Genomic DNA, 17,755 nt, shown 5'->3' with positions numbered 1-17,755 from the left:
CAGATACCTGTGATGTGTGAATGTTTTGTATCTGAAAACAAATTAATTTTGGGAGAATTCAATATACCAGCAAAGCAAACATATTTCAAAAAAAGCCAGCTATTTCTTTTAAGACTAGTAGTGAGGAAAATGAGTTTAGCATCTCCTGTATTATTCATACAGACACATGTATACAAAGGACTGAATCAAGATGACATTAAAAAAAAAATTCCCAGTGCATCAGTGCACTTATCTAACTGTGGTGAGAAGCAAACCTTTTATATACTCTGCAAATCTGATCGTTTCATTTTTGCTTTCATTGATACTGAAGTGCTGTATGACATTGATAAGTGTATTTGAAAATATTGTCTAATACGCAGGGCAAGATGGATCGTTGCACAGCAAAGGAAGATCTGTGCCTGTTTGTGTAGTACTGGAGATGAAATACTGTGTTGGCCACACACACAGAGTATACAAATAAATGTTGCGTGTCGACAATTTGATTGTGGAGACAGTAGTTACAACTCCATAGTTCTTAGCTGAAGTAGACAGTGGACTGGTTTTTGATTGATTAATGTAATCTAGTAAAAAACATTCAGAAGTGTATGATGTAAATTGTTTAGATGGCAAGGATTCAAAAAGTCTATGGTTTTCACAATTTTAAAAAATCCTTCGGAATTTTTTAATGTTTATATATTTTTATAGTTATGCACATCGGAAGTGTCGTCAGATGCAGTTGGCACAAATATACTTTATAATCTGACAATCCAGATTTTGCAAAATAAAGTTTTCACTTAAAAAAAATATTTCTAGAGCTTACAGTTGCAAAGATAACTTTCTAAATGTGAACTGATATAACGCCATCTTAGACAAAAGGGTATGAGGAAGAATGGATTTGATTACAACTTTTTTGGCACCTAAAACTTCAGATGAGAAATGGGCAAAGGGACCTGCAGGATCTATATAGTATATAGGAAACATGAATATATACATATATATGGGGTATTTTAGGTCTCAATTTTACCATATGTTAGTAGTATTAAAAGGACAGCATTATAAAATATTCTTTTAAAATATTTTTACTATAACACTCAAAATATTATAAAACATATAGGAAGATCTTACGATCTGACAACCACCATAGTGCAACTATGTCTTTTCATTGTAAATATCTGTGACATGCTGAATATTGAAAGTCAGGGGCAGAGTCAAATAAATGTGAACATTTAACATCAAAATAATAGCACAGGGGCTACTGGATTGATTGTATTATAAATTTTTGTATTACATTCAGGCTTTGATGGTACTCTTAAAGATTCTGTATATTTTTTCACATGAATTACCTCTAGAATGATCCTGTAGAACAAATGCCCCCCTCCCAAAAAAACCCCATGGACATTTCAGTACACTGCTAAGGTGGTAACCCTTCTGCTTTCCTTTCAGGTTCATGAAGGGTAGCCCCTTGGCAATTGCTGGCTCTAGTTCAGTGCGATGCATCCGCATGCTCTTTGCTGATAACCACACTTGCCATTGAACATAGAGCCTGCCTTTGGGGTAGGGCAGCTCCTGTTTTTTCCAATATTGTATGTTTTTCCAAGGTTTCTGTTACTATATTATATCATTTAGGATATAAGATAAGAATAAAATTTAAACTGAAACAAAAAAAAAATATTGGAAAAAAGGGATGTTACCCTTTTTGTGTGTCTGCACGTAGGCATTTTTTCCTTAACATTTTCTACTATTGCTACCCCAGTGCAATGGTGGGAGTCTAGTGTAGACAACGCACCAGTGGCCACAAGCATTTTATCCTCTGTGCTGTCTAACCCTGCTCAGAGCAGATGACACAGAGGTGAAAATGGCCACAACTGCCAATGCTGTGGCTACACTAGAGTTACCCTCTATGAAACTTACCAGTGGTGGTCATGGGGTGGAAAGTTTTTTGGGGGAAAAGTCTAGTATACATATTTACCTAGAGACAGATTCCAGTCTCTAGCAGAGTGAGAGTATAGTTCAGTGGTGAATCTGAAATCATCAGTAGAATACATGCTGTGCATCACACAGGTAATAGCCAGTGATTGTAGGGTGGCTGCACTTGGTGAACCTGAAGAAGGAGGGGGTAAAGGTAAGTAAACATATGAAATTAGCTAACCTCCCCTGCCCTTTTTATTTTGAGCAATGAGCTGGTTACCTTAAACAACATGCTGAGCTCCCTTTCAGACAAGAGCCTGCTCTTCTGACCTCTTACTCGTGTGAGGGAGTCCAGTGGTACTCAACAAGACTGCTCGAGTAAGGATGACTTGTGTCATTAAGAGTGTGCAGAATCAGGATTGAAATTACTAACTTTTGAGTTACCACAGAATATAATTTATTATAAAACTTCATAACTTTGGGACTTCGTGGAAGTGATTTTCTTCATCTCCGAAAGGAATCAACTGTTCACACCGTTGCCTCCTAGTGACCATTTGTGCAGTGTTGTGGTATTAGAGTTGCTTGCAGGGCCAGCCTTATGGGTGGGTGATGTGGGAAAACACTCAGTGTGCTGTGGTTAGGGGAGCACTGTGGTCAAGAGCCAAGAAGCAGGGTGGGCCTGGGGTCCGAGGCTGCAGAAGGGAGCTCAGGGCAATGGGGGGGAAGGAGGCAGCCTGGGCCGGGGGTGATGGGGAGTGGGGAGCCCAGGGAGGCAGCAGGGACCAGGGGGAATGGGGGGATAGATGGGGAGGTAAGTGGGGACAATGGGCGGTGGGGGGGATAGATGGGGAGGCAGAGGGTGCCAAGGGTAATGGGGAGTCGGGGAATGAGGGAGGTCTAGGGAGTCTGGGGTAGGCAGCAGGGGCCAGGGGTGATGGGGAGGATGGCTGGGGAGTCCACGGAGGCAGCAGAGGCCAGGGTGGCTGGGTGGGGAGTCCAGGGAAGCAGCGGGAGCCAGGGGCAATGTGGAGGATGGATGGGGAGGCAGGGGAGCAAGGCGCCCCAAAATACAATTTCACCCAGGGCGCCATTTTCCCTAAGGCTCTGGTTGCTTGTCGTTTCATGGAAGTGGTGCCACATTCATATGGAATGCATTGGACTGCTCTAACTATAAATAGCATCTGTTCAGAATCAAACATACTGGTGTCCATTTTTACCACAATTTTAGGATTGTTCTCACACAATAAAGCATTTGTGTTAGGTAGAAAAGATATCTCTTATAACAACTGCTACTTCCTTAGTAAAAACAGGCATACAGCAGAAAGAGCTGTTTACTCCCCACTCTCATTTTGAATAGGTTAGAATAAAGGCCTACATTTTTTAAAGAAATACACACACCTAAGTGCAAATGCACTTTGTTCTGCATGCTCACCTTAAATCCCCAGTTCATGCAAGCATGTGAAGGTTGCAGAGGTACATACCTGTCTGTGTGGGTTCATCCGTAGATTGGATGTGCAGATATCTTTGAAAATTTGGCCCAAAATATCATTAGGTAATTTCTTCAATCTTCTGATAGTGACTATTTTATAATCTCCCATGAAGTAATCCTGAATTTCCATTAAAAATCTCATTTACTTTAAGAAAAAAAAAGTTTTGCTTCAGATCACCTGTAGTGAAATTGGCAGTGTCTTCCCAGTTCTTCCTCCCGATAGCTAAATAAATGAGTTCCACATCTCTTCCTCCTCCATCATACTCAGGAGCCGTGTCAGTTATCTGTATACTTTCTCGCAAAGGCAATATACAGGAGCACTCTGACATTTTAAACAGCTCAGAATATGTCATTCAAAAGTAATCATAAGCCAACACTATTTAGCTAGTGGCAACTTGCAAACACTGCAAAGCTTAAATTAATAGCAACAAGAATGGGAAATGAAATCATTTATTCTTCTTGAGAGCCAATTTTGTACACTTTTTATGACTTGAAACTGTTTTCTAATCTTATTATTTAAAAAATAATGATCCAGTCTTATTATTTTCCTTACTCCCCCCTACCTAAACTTATCAAGCCTTAAATATGTTGGTTTCAAAATGGCTTGAGCAAAAACTCATTAGAATTATATGCTCCATCTGTTTTTCTCATTGGAAGCTTTATAAAATGCTACTTCAAATAAATCAAAGATAACTGTGCGAAATACTCAAGTAATGTTCTTTGTGTGGCGTTTTTTTGTTATTTTTGTTTTGTTTTTGTTGCTTTTTTGTTTTGTTTCTTTCTTTAAACTTTGCAGTTAAAAAGTGCCAAGGAGTTAGCAGAGATCAACGGCCATGACGAATCTCAGGCAAATGTAGGTACAGCTCTATTTACGTTTTATTATTAAAGGTTATAGAATGGCTTACTGGTTTAAGGGCTGAGATTTTAAATGCCTACTTTTCCTGCAGCGACAAGTTCAAATCCCAGCAAGTTTCATTTCAAGGTAGTTAAACTGAGTTCCGTACAATTTACTTTGTGGGGTTATTTGGATGAAATGTTAACAGCCAAGGTTCAGCCTGCTCTCTATGGATGTTAACGGTACCATGGCAATTTTTGTAAGAATAATATTTTGCCTTAGTATCCTGGTGCCCAGTGCTCTTCCCTTCTCAAAATGTTTTACAGGAACATATATATTTAATTTAAATTTTATAGGAAATTATCAAAATGTTTCATGTCAGCTTATGTATAATATAGTCAAAATGTTTTGACTTGTATATTAATTATAATATAACAAAAGTCAAATTGATAAAGTCAAAATGAAACATTTAAATAAGGTTTGTTACCAGGGAAACCACCTCCCATGCACCCCCTTGTGACCTGGGCTTCCTCTCCAGCACTGTGCCTCAGTTTCTCTTCTTCAGGGCTCCTTAATAAACTCCACACAGACATTTGGTCCAACAGTATCCCTTCTCCCAGGGTCTAACTTACTGACATAAAACTGAAAACAAAACTCTGTTGTCAGGCTTCTCTACATCCCATTTCCATTGGATTCTGTTCTCTGCAGCTCTTCCCGGCTTTAGCAGGCCATTCTCAGCACTACCTGCCTGGAGATTTGATCTGTTTCCCTGGAGTCTGCTCTGTCTTCAGCCCTATGACTCTGGCTTCCAGGCTCAAACCCTTCCCCATGGTCAAGGATAGTCTCTTTCAGGAGCTTCTTGCTCTCTGCAATCTCTGCCACAGCTTCCTCTCTCCGTTTCCTGTTCCCCTCTGGCTCTCTATCAGGACCAGCTGCCCACTATCTGGCCCTATCCAGAGGCTGCTAATGAGACACGGGTGGGCTGGACCTGTTCCTTCTTAAAGGGCCCAAGCCACCCAGTTAACAAGGTCATTTCAGAATTTTTGTTTTGAAGTAAATTTTTAAATTTTGACTTTTTGTTCTGATTTGGGATGAAAGGATGTTTCAAAATATCAGCATTCCCCTCAGAAGGGAAATTCCATTTTCCAGCCAGCTCTGCTTCTATCCCTCTGCTTGATGCCCATGTATACCTAGCAGTGATGGGGCATCGATGGGTAAAGAGGTGCATTGTGAATATTTACATCCCAAAGGTCTCCCTCTTGAAGTTGGATCTATATGAACACAAAGGTCCTCCTCTGTGCAGAGCCAGTCCCAGGATCCAGCCCCCAAGGAAAGAAGTCACTGCCATTCCTAAGATAATGGTGGAGAAGGAAACTAGACAACTGCACTTGTCAATCCACAAATTCAGTCCTGGGTTGGAAAATTGTCCCACCTTAGGATAAGAGAGATTCAGGAACACAAATGTAAATGGCAATAGAGAAATTTATTTTGATACCTAATAGTGAAAGAGTGAGAATTTATTTGCTGCAGAAATGGACATGGTTGATGGACAGGAATTGAGAACCCTTTAAAGGGTACAATATGATTAGGCTTCCGATTTTAGGTTTTAACCAATAAACATCGAGAAAACAGCCCTGACACAAATAAAAATTACATCAATGTTTGTTCAGTAAATACCAGAAAAACCCTGGAAATGGTTTTTTGTACCTAAGAGTTTGTCTACATGGAGCAGTAATGTGGACTATGAGGCTGTGATTTCTAAAGCACACTAAAGAGTTGCACATTAGTTGGTCTAGGTAGATCCTGCTCATGCACACTAATCATTCCCTAGTGCGCTTTAACATAGTACTATTTGAAACAGAGAGATTACTTAGTACTGTATTTACGACTAATGTATATAATATATATTACTCAATGCAGTATATACACAGAGGAAAGTCCCCCAAAAAAACCATTTTTGACATCTAAGTAGAACTCAAAAATTGCTAAAAATAAACCCTCAACAATGAAATTAATAAAATCCCCAAACCAGAAGCCCTAAAAATGATTAATGTTGTTTACACTGAATATTTAATACTAATGTGCTTCTCCTTGCAAAATGCATCCAAAGCTAATTACCAATAGAGTTCGTGGTTCTTGCCCTTGGCCAGTATCTAAATCTGGACTGATCAAAGAGGAAAAGATGTAGTAGCTCCTACATGGTTATTAGTGGACTGTGATGCGTATAATAGGATTAGTACATATTTGATACAGTTGACAAGTTGAATTTAGCAAATGAAATACCCTGACATTCAGGACCAGATTGGAAGGTATTGGCAAGGAAACATGAAAATGTCTATCTGTGTTCGAAATAGTATATATGACCTTTCACCCTACAACACATTTTGGGCTACTTGTACCTTGTACTGTAGTAGTAAAAAACTGGATTTTGTAAAAGGACAGTGGCAAATTTTATGAAGATTGCTGCGTGTATATTGGAGTGGTGTACTCCAAGAATGTCCTCTCTGTATTGCTATTACTGTTTTTAAAAATAATTTTCCTGTGTCCTAAGGAACCTTTTCCACTAGTGGTATTGGCCCTGGTATCATAGGTATTTTACATTATCTTATTGTTTCTTGAAATAAAAAATTAGAACATTTTTGGTAGCCAAAGAGTATAGACAACATGTATTGCATATACATAGCCGTATTCTGGGATGGGCTGCACATTTATTGGTGGTCGGAACATACTACTAGTTGTGAAATGGAAACACACCGCTGATTAAATGTGCCCAATTCCTGACAGGCACAAAATTGGAAGATTTTGGGGAGAGGGGTGTCTTGTTTTTGGCAGGGGCATTCCACACAGTTATTTAAAAGGCTAGGGCAAGGGTAATGTTAGACCCACTGCTACTGCAACTCACAAGCAAAGCTAAAAAGAAAGAACAGATTTTTGTGCACATCAGCTGCATCAATTATTCCAGGGCAGTGCAAGAATAATTCATGTGCAGGACTCTGCAGACAGTCATGAGGCCATTTCACGAATGGCTTGTCAGGTACATGTGGTAATATTTGTTACATCTGGTCACATTTCACATGATTTGAAGTGGTTTTTAATCCATTGAATGTGTCATTCTTGCTTGTGGTGCATTCTGTAGCAGGAAAGCCCTGACATAAGGTGCATGTTGTGCCTGGAGCAAAAACCCTGGCCCTGAGGGAGACCTGAGTTTAATAGTAACCTCAGCACTCCCATAATCTGGGCTGACAGAAATGTTCTGACATAAAACTCATTTTGGGGGGCTTAGGTGTGATTCTCCATTGTTCTTAATGCTGCTCGATGCATAGAGCAATTTGTTAATTTCCCCATCATCGTTGGACACAGTGATATATAATTCAGATCATCCTCTTCATTGAAGAGAAAACCCTAAGTCAATGTACAACTATAATTTCAGATTTGTCCAACATGTTCCTGGTCTCCCATGACTGGACTAGTCCCATCTTGAAAAAAGCACTTCTTCTTTCTGAAGTGGAGTGGAGGGGTTACTAAATGGTTTATGAAGAGAAACCACAAAACACATGCTGTGTGATTCGAAACATCAATGTACAGTATTTATTCCTCAATTGTTTCTGGCTTGCTGTAGAGTCTCTTGCTGTGTAAAACGTGTGCTGTGTTTTGATCGACATCATCCTTCTGTGCACTGCAAAACTCAGCATACTTAGGGTACCAGATGTCTATGCAATGACACAGTCTTCTTGGGACAGTTCATTAAACGACATCGGGAAGCTGTGGCATCAATCCTATTTCAGACAACCACTGTGAGACTGACGATAGTTAAAGAATTTGCGAATGTCCACAATGTACTTAAGGGATGAAATCCCAGCCCCATTGAAATCAATGGCAAAACTCCCTGTGGTGGGGTGTAATGCCCCTTTAAGGGACAGTCTAGCACTTACAGGTAAGCAACCTGAGCTCAGTCAAGGAGTGCCTGCCCCACCCTGCGGCTGGGCTATATAAGCAGGAAAAAGAAGCTGACCGAGAGAGAAGGACCAGAAGCCACACTTGCAGCTATGGGTTGCAGGAACCTCAGGCATTAGCCTGATCTGCTTCATAGAGGCTTTGTTTTCTGGCTATAAGTTTGGTTGTTCTGATTCAAGGCACTTGAAATTGGTTAAGCTGCTCCCCCCTGACTTGAGACCTATGGGAAATGGAGAAAGCCTGCCTCCTAGAGCAATAAGAGAACTGGAAACTCTGCTGGCCAAGGTTGGTTTGGAGGCCTTGTAAAAGGGCACTTTGGGTGGTTTTGGTTCGCTTGGTTTTGGCCTACTGTTCTATAATCCTGTACGCTTCCATTGACCTCAGTTGGGCAAGGATTTCACCTAAAGACTCTGTTAAGTGTTACTGCTTTCTAAACAAAGTTTAAATAGTGTGCTAAACACAGACATCTCAGAAGGTTAGAGTGATTACACATGAAAATTTCTATCCTCTTTTTCTATTTTCATTGCCTGAACAAATAGCAAAGCCTATCTTATTCTGCTTTCTCTGCGCCTTTGGTTAGCATCTTCAGAAACTTGGACACAGTAGTCTGTGGTTTTCGCTTCAGACAGAGAATCAATGGAATTAAGTAGGGATGTATTTTTCCCTTTGGATGCTTGTAGCCATTATTGGGGGAGTTTTCATTTTTGATGAACCTTCATCTATTAATATTGATTCCTTTAGTTCGTCCTTTATTTTTCTCCCTCTATTTCTGCACTTGCAGCATTAGTAGTGAACCTTTGAGTGTAAATCTGTCCAGAGGAATATACCAGGGTGAAGCATTTCAACCATTTCACTAAATTGCTCATTTAGTGCTACACTAAAGGTAATGTTATCTCTTATCAAGTTCAAGTCTTCGCCTTTAAGATGTTTTTATGAGGGTAATCACTGGATGATCCTTACTATTTGGGGGATGGCAAAGATAGAGACAGTTCCTAAGTGAAGCTGATCTTCAAGATCAGCTGGAAGATCTTAACAAGTACATATTATAACAGCTATATTTCCAGGATCATGATGGCATCAAAATTGTTTCTTTGCAGGATCATCAGAGTCAGTATTCTGCTCTTCCATTTCAATAGACAAAGTTACTTTCAGTGACACATTTGATGTAGAAGAATCCAAAGAAACTGATTTTTCTGCCCGTTTGAGATGGACACAAATGCTATCTTTTGACTTAACTCTTGACAATGTATACATTTTACTGTAGAAGAAGAAGATGTTTTCTTTGCTGCAGGCCATTGAATCACTTGTTTCCTACCATTTCCTTCAACTTTAGGGATGTGGAGTCAGATAAAGTCATAAAGTGATAATTACTTGTGGCACGTTAGAGAGTAACAAATTTATTTGGGCATAAGCTTTTGTGGGCTACAGCCCACTTCATCGGATGCATGGAGTGGAAAATACGTAGGCAGATATAAATACACAGTACATGAAAAGATGGGAGTTGCCTTACCAAGTGGAGTGTCAGTGCTAATGAGACAATTCAATTAAGGTGGAACTTGGTAAGGCAACTCCCATCTTTTCATGTATTGTGTATTTATACCTATCTACTGTATTTTCCACTCCATGCATCTGATGAAGTGGGTTTTAGCCCACAAAAGCTTATGCCCAAATAAATTTGTTAGTCTCTAACATGCCATAAGGACTCCTCATTGTTTTTGCTGATACAGACTAACACTGTTACCACTCTGAAAAGTGATGATTGATCATCCGTTTGCAGTATTAATCAGCAGCTTTCATATTTACACTAGTTAGAACGAGAAACAACCACCAGTGAATTCGGCACTGTGAAGATTGAAAAATTACATGAGCTCTGGCTTTGTACAGAGCCATGTTTCAGATGCCCTGTTCACCTTCTAGAAATGTCCAGATTCTGGAAAATCGAGTACCCTCACCGTTCACAACTCCACCCTCCTGCTTGTGAGTCTGTACATTAGAGGAGAGTGATACATACACATTCGGTAGTTCATTATGGTGCAGTGTTTAGACCTGCGTTCTTACAGAATCACAGTCTCTATGGTTTGAGCTGCAGTGCCTCTGCAGAGATCCAGCCTTCAGGAAAGTGCTGTAACAGTGTAGGCTGAGGCATAGTCTAACAGTGAATCTGAAATGGCCCCAGGCTTTAGTGATAACCCCTTCATTAACATGGAGCAACAAATCATACCACTTCCCTTGTTTCTAATTGGAAGTGCCACACTGGCATACTGGCTTAGCTTTTGACTGAGTAGGTTCATTTAACCTCAGCAAGAGAGCAGAGAATGCTCTGAAACACAATGTTAAAACCCATTCAGCCACCCACTCTCAGCAAAGCACAGAAGTTTCTGACTTTGGATTTCGTGAGCTCTGTGGGGATATATTTACGCAATGCCCAGAACTAGCAATAACACCTGACATTTTAATAATAGCTGACAGTTCTGTTCGGCCTTTCTTCCTACAGTGCTGTACAAAATATATAAGCACACATACAGGAATCATTCTCCCATCAGTGAAATGGAGCCGCTTTTAATTATATATATATCTATATATATGCACCTGTGTGGATACCCTGCATTTTGCATAGGGTTGGCAGTGCAATCTGGCTCATCGCTGTCACTCCGCTGTTTGTCTTTTACATTACATGGGCTCCCTAGCAACTGCACGAAGGATTATCGAGTATCTCTGCTTCTGTTGTAAGCCTAATAGTGCTGGCTGTGGGAGTGTTTACTAGGTCCCTCAGCCCTATAGAGAGAATCAGGCTACTTCTTTCTCCTCTCTTCTGACAATCTTAATGAAACAGGCAGTGAAGAATATTTGGGGTGGTGGGGGGAACCTGTGTTGATTGCTCATAGGAGGCACTGATTTTGGGCGTGTTCACCGTTCTAGTCAAGGTCCTGTATAGGAGGAGGAAAAATGGCTGATATCTTGTGGAAAACACACTAATAGCATCTCTCATAAATGCTAAGTGCCTATATGTGGCCCCTATAAATGGGGAGGTTGCCCTTAGCCACAGGGTTTTCAAGTCCCAACAGCTGGCTAAGAGTATCTCTCGAAATCCACTCACCCTCTCAGAATGGATAAGGGGTTTTTATGATTCCTTCTTGTTATTTCTTCCAGGATGCCTAACAGACCATCTCACAAACCCACAGAATCTATTTCTAGGGTAGAATTACTTTTTTTTTCTCATTTCAATTTTTTTCTTTTTATTTTTAATGCTTTCTGTTCTTATGCTGGAGAAACATTTTGAGAGCATCTTATTATGTCCAGATTCTGCACATGAGTGCTATGGGGTGCTGAACATCTTTAATCCACGTTGATTTCAGTGGGAGTCGAGGCTAGTCAATACCTTGCAGGATCCACCCCCTGGTTTGCATAGGATATAGTGTGTCTGCGACGAGCTACAAGTATTCATTCGGCTTGCAAAGTTTAATTTCCACATGCAGTTTGTGCTGTTCCAGCAGCACAATATGCAAGAAAATCTACAATTTTATCACCATGTAGGTCTAATCCTTTGTTTCAAAAATGTGATGATTATTGCTATTATTTCATAATGTCAAACGTGTGCGAGGCACTGTACAGAAATGTAGAACAATGATCTTTTCCCATATCGAATTATCTTCAGCCACCTTCAGACTGCATGAAAAATAATATTCCCATGAGTCACCAAGAATCTGCACCCTGCTTAATACTTTCAGAATATAAGGAAATGACGCACCTGACCACGCATGTATTTTTAAAAGTAAATATCAAAGTGACTTTAACATTAGTCATCACATACGCATTGCATAGTGTATAGTCACATAAAATATTTGTGTTCAAATACTATGGTAATGAGAGCCATATAAAAAGGGAGCTGAGATCAGACAGCTATTTTGACATTATTACTAGTTGCCCAAACTTGCCAGGTGAAAGTTATAATAGTAAATGTTTTTATACCAAAACATAAAAAAGTGTCCCTCTGGCAAGTGGACTGGAAAAATGGTATGTCAAAAGCACTATAATGCAATTAATCTCCATTCCTAAAAATATTTCTATTATGCGGGATAAACCAAACAGACTAATCTTAGATGCATAGACATGCATTTTATAGTGTCTCATTTGCAAGATCTTTTATTTATTGTTCTAATTTTTCTTCTTCTTTGTTGATGATGTATTTTAAATGCCAGTTAATTTTTCAGAGTTGTCAACTGCTTACTTGTTAATGCCAACACACTTCTTAACCATACTCGCATGGTATTATTTTCAATATTAGGGTAGTTTAAAAAATAATTGTGTGCGGTAGCAGAAGAACTCAGTGCTAGGTTGGAAGAAGGCACCAAAGATAGGTTAACCCCAAAGGTCACGCTTGATTTGAGCGAAAAAGGACACTAATTTATTTTCATACATTTTCAAATGATAATATTCTTAAATCACTTACTAGTAAAACCTCTTCTGGAACTGACTAATAGCATAACATGTTGTAATGAGCTAGCCCTACCCCATTAGCTGGATTGCAGGGGGATGTAGATCAAGAGAGACACTGTGGGAGTAGGATTGAAACAAAGTGTTTCTGTTCTGGTGGTGGGTGGTGCAGCCTGTTACCAGCCTGTTAAGGGTGTAGTTGCATTTAAGTCAGGTTAATTTTTAGACAGTGTGGCCTTGCCTCATTTCTTCAGATACCCTTGATATACGACATATTCTGTTAGCCCAAGCTGTCTGAGGTGCAAACCTCCCCATAGCTAAATCCAACTCACAGGGAGGAAACCACACTGTTTCCAGATGCATGCGGAACTGACATGCTAGGAAGAAAGAGACTTCCCTGCTCCAAATATATGGCAAGACTGTATGGTTGCCAAAACTCCAGGATTGTCCTGGAGTCTCCAGGAATTAAAGTTTTAATTTTTAATTCAAGATTATGTCATGTGATGAAACCTCCAGGAATACATCCAACCAAAATTGGCAACGCTACAAGAGTGTGGCCAGTAGTTCAAAAGCCAGGTATCCTCAAAGTGATCGTTATGTTCAGGCTAAGGCTTATCTACACAGGGGTTTTAAAGCAGATCAAACCAAGTTAAGTTTGAAAATGGTTGCGTACACACAACACAGTCCATGACTGCCACTAGCTCCACGTTTGCCACGAACTCTGGTGTCTGGTTGCCAAGTGCATCAGGTTTGCTGTGCATTGAATTAGTGGAGTCTGCTGTTTGTGTGGATTCAATTGCTGCGCACCACTTTTTTTTTTTTTTTTTTTTTTGGCATGCTTCCAGCAGCTATCCCACAGTGCTTAGCAAATCAATCATTACTGACCGGTCCTTGCTCTGGTGTCAAGTTCTCAGGACATCTCCTCCTCCCTTTAAAAACTGGTGCAGAGCCAGAATTTGCCCATTTGCTCCTGGATCTAAGTGTTTCAGCATTCTTGCAATACAACCATGACAGCACTCCAGAAGCCCGACAGCATGCTTCATGCAGCTGCTTGGAGGCATGCTGAGACTCTGGATCTCCTTGCCGTGTCGGTGCAGGAAGCTCTTGTGGCCGGTCACCAGATGTTTGTGGATGTTCCCAAGCACACGTCCAAGAGGGGTCATGACAGGGATGCTGACTAGTGCTGGATAAAGAGCAAGCAGCTCAGGAGTAAGTATATTGAAATGAGGGACAAAAGGAGACAATCTGGCAGGAGATATGTGACCTGTCCATTTTATGGTGAACTGGACAGAATCCTACATTATTATATAGCACGACCCTGCCAACCATGTGGCACCTGCTGGCCGCACTCTCCCCCACACTGAGAATGACCAGCAAGGCCCACCGAGGTTGAGCAGGAGGATGCTGGAGAGGAGCTTTCCTCTGAGAGCCAGGACCTTCTGGAGACCCAAGACCCTGACATCAGCCAGCTGGAAAGCCAGCAGCAATCATGCCCTGCTGCACCCCAATTCCTGCCAGGCATCAACCAATCTCAAGTCCTAGCCAGAAACCCAGGCCAGGACTGAAAAGGCAGAACCCCTGGAGGGAACTTCGTCATGTAAGTACCTATCATTTCAATTTATTATTTAGCATTATTGTGCTATACAGTCGTTCTGCCTTCTGCTCTGGGTGCCCCATGGCCACAGCCAATTTAGACAGATGAGAGCTAGGAGCTCTACTGAGACTCCAGCCCTCTCCTCCCTCTGTAAACTCACGCTGCCCGTTCGGCCCCACTTTACATGTTTCCAAAACGGTGGCTGCTTTGCCTTGGCAATTCATACTCCTGGAGGAATTCTGCGCCAAAAAATTAAAAATTCTGCACACAGTATTTTAAAATTCTGCAAAATTCTACATATTTTATTTGTCAAAATAACACAATATAATCACGCCAGTTTCAATTATTTTGGTAATTTATTTCAAAATACCTGTCAGCAACTATGTCTGTAACAATACAGACAACAAAAAAGATTCCCCCAAGAGTAGAAAGATAAAGAAACCCCTACGACAACCTACCTCCTATTTCTCTGTTATGCTTTGTCAGCCGCCTCAGTCTGGGAGTGTCACAGCTGGGCACATCGTGGGGGAAAACTCTGCCCCTCCCGTCTTTTAGTGGGTCCTTGGTTTTTTGCCCTGCCCCGTAGGGTTACAATTTTTCAAGTTGCCCAAATAGAGGGTACTGTCAGGGGGAGGGAGGAAGGGAGAACTGGGGTGGGTGGGCACAATTGTGGGGGTGCTGAAGGGGTGGGTATGTCTACACAGAGGCAGTATTTGGGGGGTGCCAGTGATGATATTTTGGGGTGCTAGAGGAGTAGGTGTATGTATTGAGAGGGAGTATTTGGAGGATGTTGGAGAGGGTATTTTGGGGTGCTGGAGGGATGGGTGTATACTGGGAGGGGATATTTGGGGGGTGCTGGAGGGGTGTGTGTGTGTACTGGGAGGGGAGTATTTGGGGGCACAGGAGAGGGCTGCGCAGGGTCCCCCTGGTCAGACACCTGCACTCGCTTCCCCAGAGCCCAGTTGTGGGGTGCCCCCCAGCCCAAATGCCCCCATTTCCCTCCGCCTCCGAGCTCAGACACAGGCTCCGCTACGCTCAGCTTCATTACTGTCCCACTTTGGGGATGTGGTGAGGCCTCTCACTTCCTCACCCTTTGCGAGAGCCGGCGCAGCCAGGTCTCCTGGGCCCTCTCCCATCCTTGGGAGGATGAGGATCAGGCCCGGCAGCCAGAGCATGCAGAGCTGCAGGGCCTCCAACCCCACCAGGCGGGGCGCACCTTTCAGTGTGGGACCACAGCCCACACGCTGCCTCCTTCATTCAGGGCGTGCCGGAACCACAGCCCACCTGCATCTCCCTTGCAGGCACACTGTGAGCTGGGGAGCTGGGCTCTGCTGGGTCCAGCAGCTCTGCAGCATCAATTCTGCGGGGAAAAAATAAAATTCTGCACAAATTCTGCATCCCCCAGGAGTAAATTGGCCTCTGTCTCATGCTAAAGCCATGACTTTCAACAGTTTTCAGCACCGTGGCCCATCTGCCTACTTTCCTTTCCTCTTCCCTCATCTGTCCTGCCCAGTGACTGTTTCCCCCTGCAACTCTGTTCATCAGACCAAAATGGCAGCTGGCAGCATGGCACAGCCTCTCCGCCACCTCCCCTGCCACAGCACATTTGGATAATGAAAAAAATCATTTGTACAAAATCATTTGTACAAAAAGGAAGTATAGTCAGTATTCATGAGTGCCCAGTAAAGGTACAAAGGTGCAAACAGTCCTGTTCCCTGCTGAGGTGTAACTGCCCTGTAAAATGCATTGTAGCTGACAATCATTGCAGGGCCCTATCTATTTTTCTCTGCACTTTCTCCATGTCTGTAGGGGAGGTAAAGCAAAACTTAAAACTGAGTACTTGCTCGAGTTTTGGGTTGCACATTATAAGACATAGCGACAAGCCCATGCCTCTGGTATAATTTGCAAGCCCCTTCCGCTCCTGCAACACTTCTGGGGGGAACCATCCTGGTGCATAATTTCTGTGTATGTCACTGGTCTGCCCTTTGCTTTTTGAATAAGGCCTTCTCTGTCTCCTAGTCACCCACCTTAGTGTAATGTCATCAAGACTAAGGACAACCTAAAGGGCATGTAGAGGGGGTTACTATCTGGCTTGGCTCCCCCCATAGCCTCTCATAACCCCTCTGACACCAGAGGAGCCCCTTAAATGCACAAATAAAACTGCAAACCAAAATGAGAGCATAATTCGACCCACCACACCTCCTAACCCACACAGCGGCAAATAGCATATACAGCAGACAGACATCCCAGTGCACCCAGCACCTCCTCACATGCCCACTGCTTACCGTCTCTGAGGTTCCCCCAAGGCTGGGAAGATCCTAAGGGAGGTAAAGTCATGTATGCATACTAAAAAATGCTATCATGCCCTGTATGAAATGTGAACAATAAATGACTTTTTCCCCCATACTTCCAAGGCACCTACAACAAGCAAACCATCAAGGACCATGCCTTTATCTACTGCTGGTAGGCAAGCCAACCTGAGGAGGTGGGAAAGGAAGACTCTGTTCAAGAGGTTTGTAGAGCTTATGATAGAGTCCCAGGGGAAGACCGCACTGGCTGAGAAGTGCAGGCAGTACACGGCGACCCAGACAGAGAAGGAAATGAAGCTCTCCCAAGAGATCATGGCAGTGGCCAAGGACAGTGTTACAGAGGCCAAGGACAGTATCCCCATAGCCAAGGACAGCATGGAAAAAGACAAGGGAGATGCAAGGCAACTTATGGATGCTATCTGGATCCAGAATCCTCTCCTCCAAAACATGCTACTGCCAGGCCAGCGGTCCCTTCAGTCCTGTAACCCAGGATTTAGCCACATCCTTCAGCCCCTAGACAATAGTGGCTACTGGGACCATCAACAATTCCTCCCCTCTTTACCCATTCTTCACTTATCCCAGAGACCATTCTCCTCTCAGATCCATAATCTGCCCACCAAGAAGACTGGCTTTGGGAAGCCCAGCACTTTTGACCCCCACAATGCACCTGCAAATTTTGAGCTGTGGTATTCAACCCCAGAACCCCCACATGCAAGAAAAGGCAGAAGGAAGACCTATATGTGCCTGTAACTTTAAGCTACCACCACCACCATCTTGTTAGTTTTGCACTTTTTGCACTGTTGCGCTTTCAGTTTGGTTTGCACTGTTGCTTTGTTTAAAGATTTGCTTTTTGTTAGTCAGTGAGTAGATTGTTCTGGTAAATGTATTTTCAAATAAAAAGCTATTGTTATTTATCCATCGGTTCAATTAAACTTTATTTTTGATCTTGTTTTTGTCCCTTCATAATAAAAACCTTTTAAAATCCATTTTGGTCCATTATGACTCATCACTGCATATAATACACAAAATCCTTTAAATGAAGCTAAAATAATCCATACGGCTTCACAAGAGTATGTAGGCAATGTCTCACTTCCACCACCCATAATCAATACTGGACTGTTCACAGTCTATCTCACCCCCCAGGGATTAGCAGCTGAATGCACAGCTACACATGTTCAACCATGAGACTCAAAATATGAACAATAGGCATCCCTGACAATATTCTCCCTGGCATTAGCATCCTCTATGGGATG

At 42.1% G+C, this 17,755-nt stretch overlaps 1 protein-coding gene across 22 annotated transcripts in view; it reads left to right on the top strand.

The window, feature by feature from the left end:
* ENOX1 (ecto-NOX disulfide-thiol exchanger 1) overlaps positions 1–17,755 on the top strand; it is a 485,482-nt gene that overhangs the window by 442,670 nt on the left and 25,057 nt on the right. For 20 of the 22 annotated variants that reach the window (XR_010597786.1, XM_042845284.2, XM_005308165.5 and 17 more), the window contains one exon: positions 4,173–4,229. The exons of 1 other annotated variant lie outside the window; for it this stretch is intronic. Coding sequence is in view for 19 of the 21 variants with exons in the window: in XM_042845284.2 (XP_042701218.2) it covers positions 4,173–4,229 (57 nt within the window). In the remaining 2 variants the exon portion in view is untranslated. Of the gene's footprint in view, positions 1–4,172; positions 4,230–8,946; positions 9,049–17,755 lie in introns of all 22 variants that reach the window. One more of the 22 variants, XR_006173209.2, reaches the window with a different exon arrangement.

The sequence above is a fragment of the Chrysemys picta genome, chromosome 1, assembly GCF_011386835.1.
Source record: "Chrysemys picta bellii isolate R12L10 chromosome 1, ASM1138683v2, whole genome shotgun sequence".
In the NCBI taxonomy this organism is placed as follows: Eukaryota; Metazoa; Chordata; order Testudines; family Emydidae; genus Chrysemys; species Chrysemys picta.
This window is presented reverse-complemented; position numbering and strand designations above follow the sequence as displayed.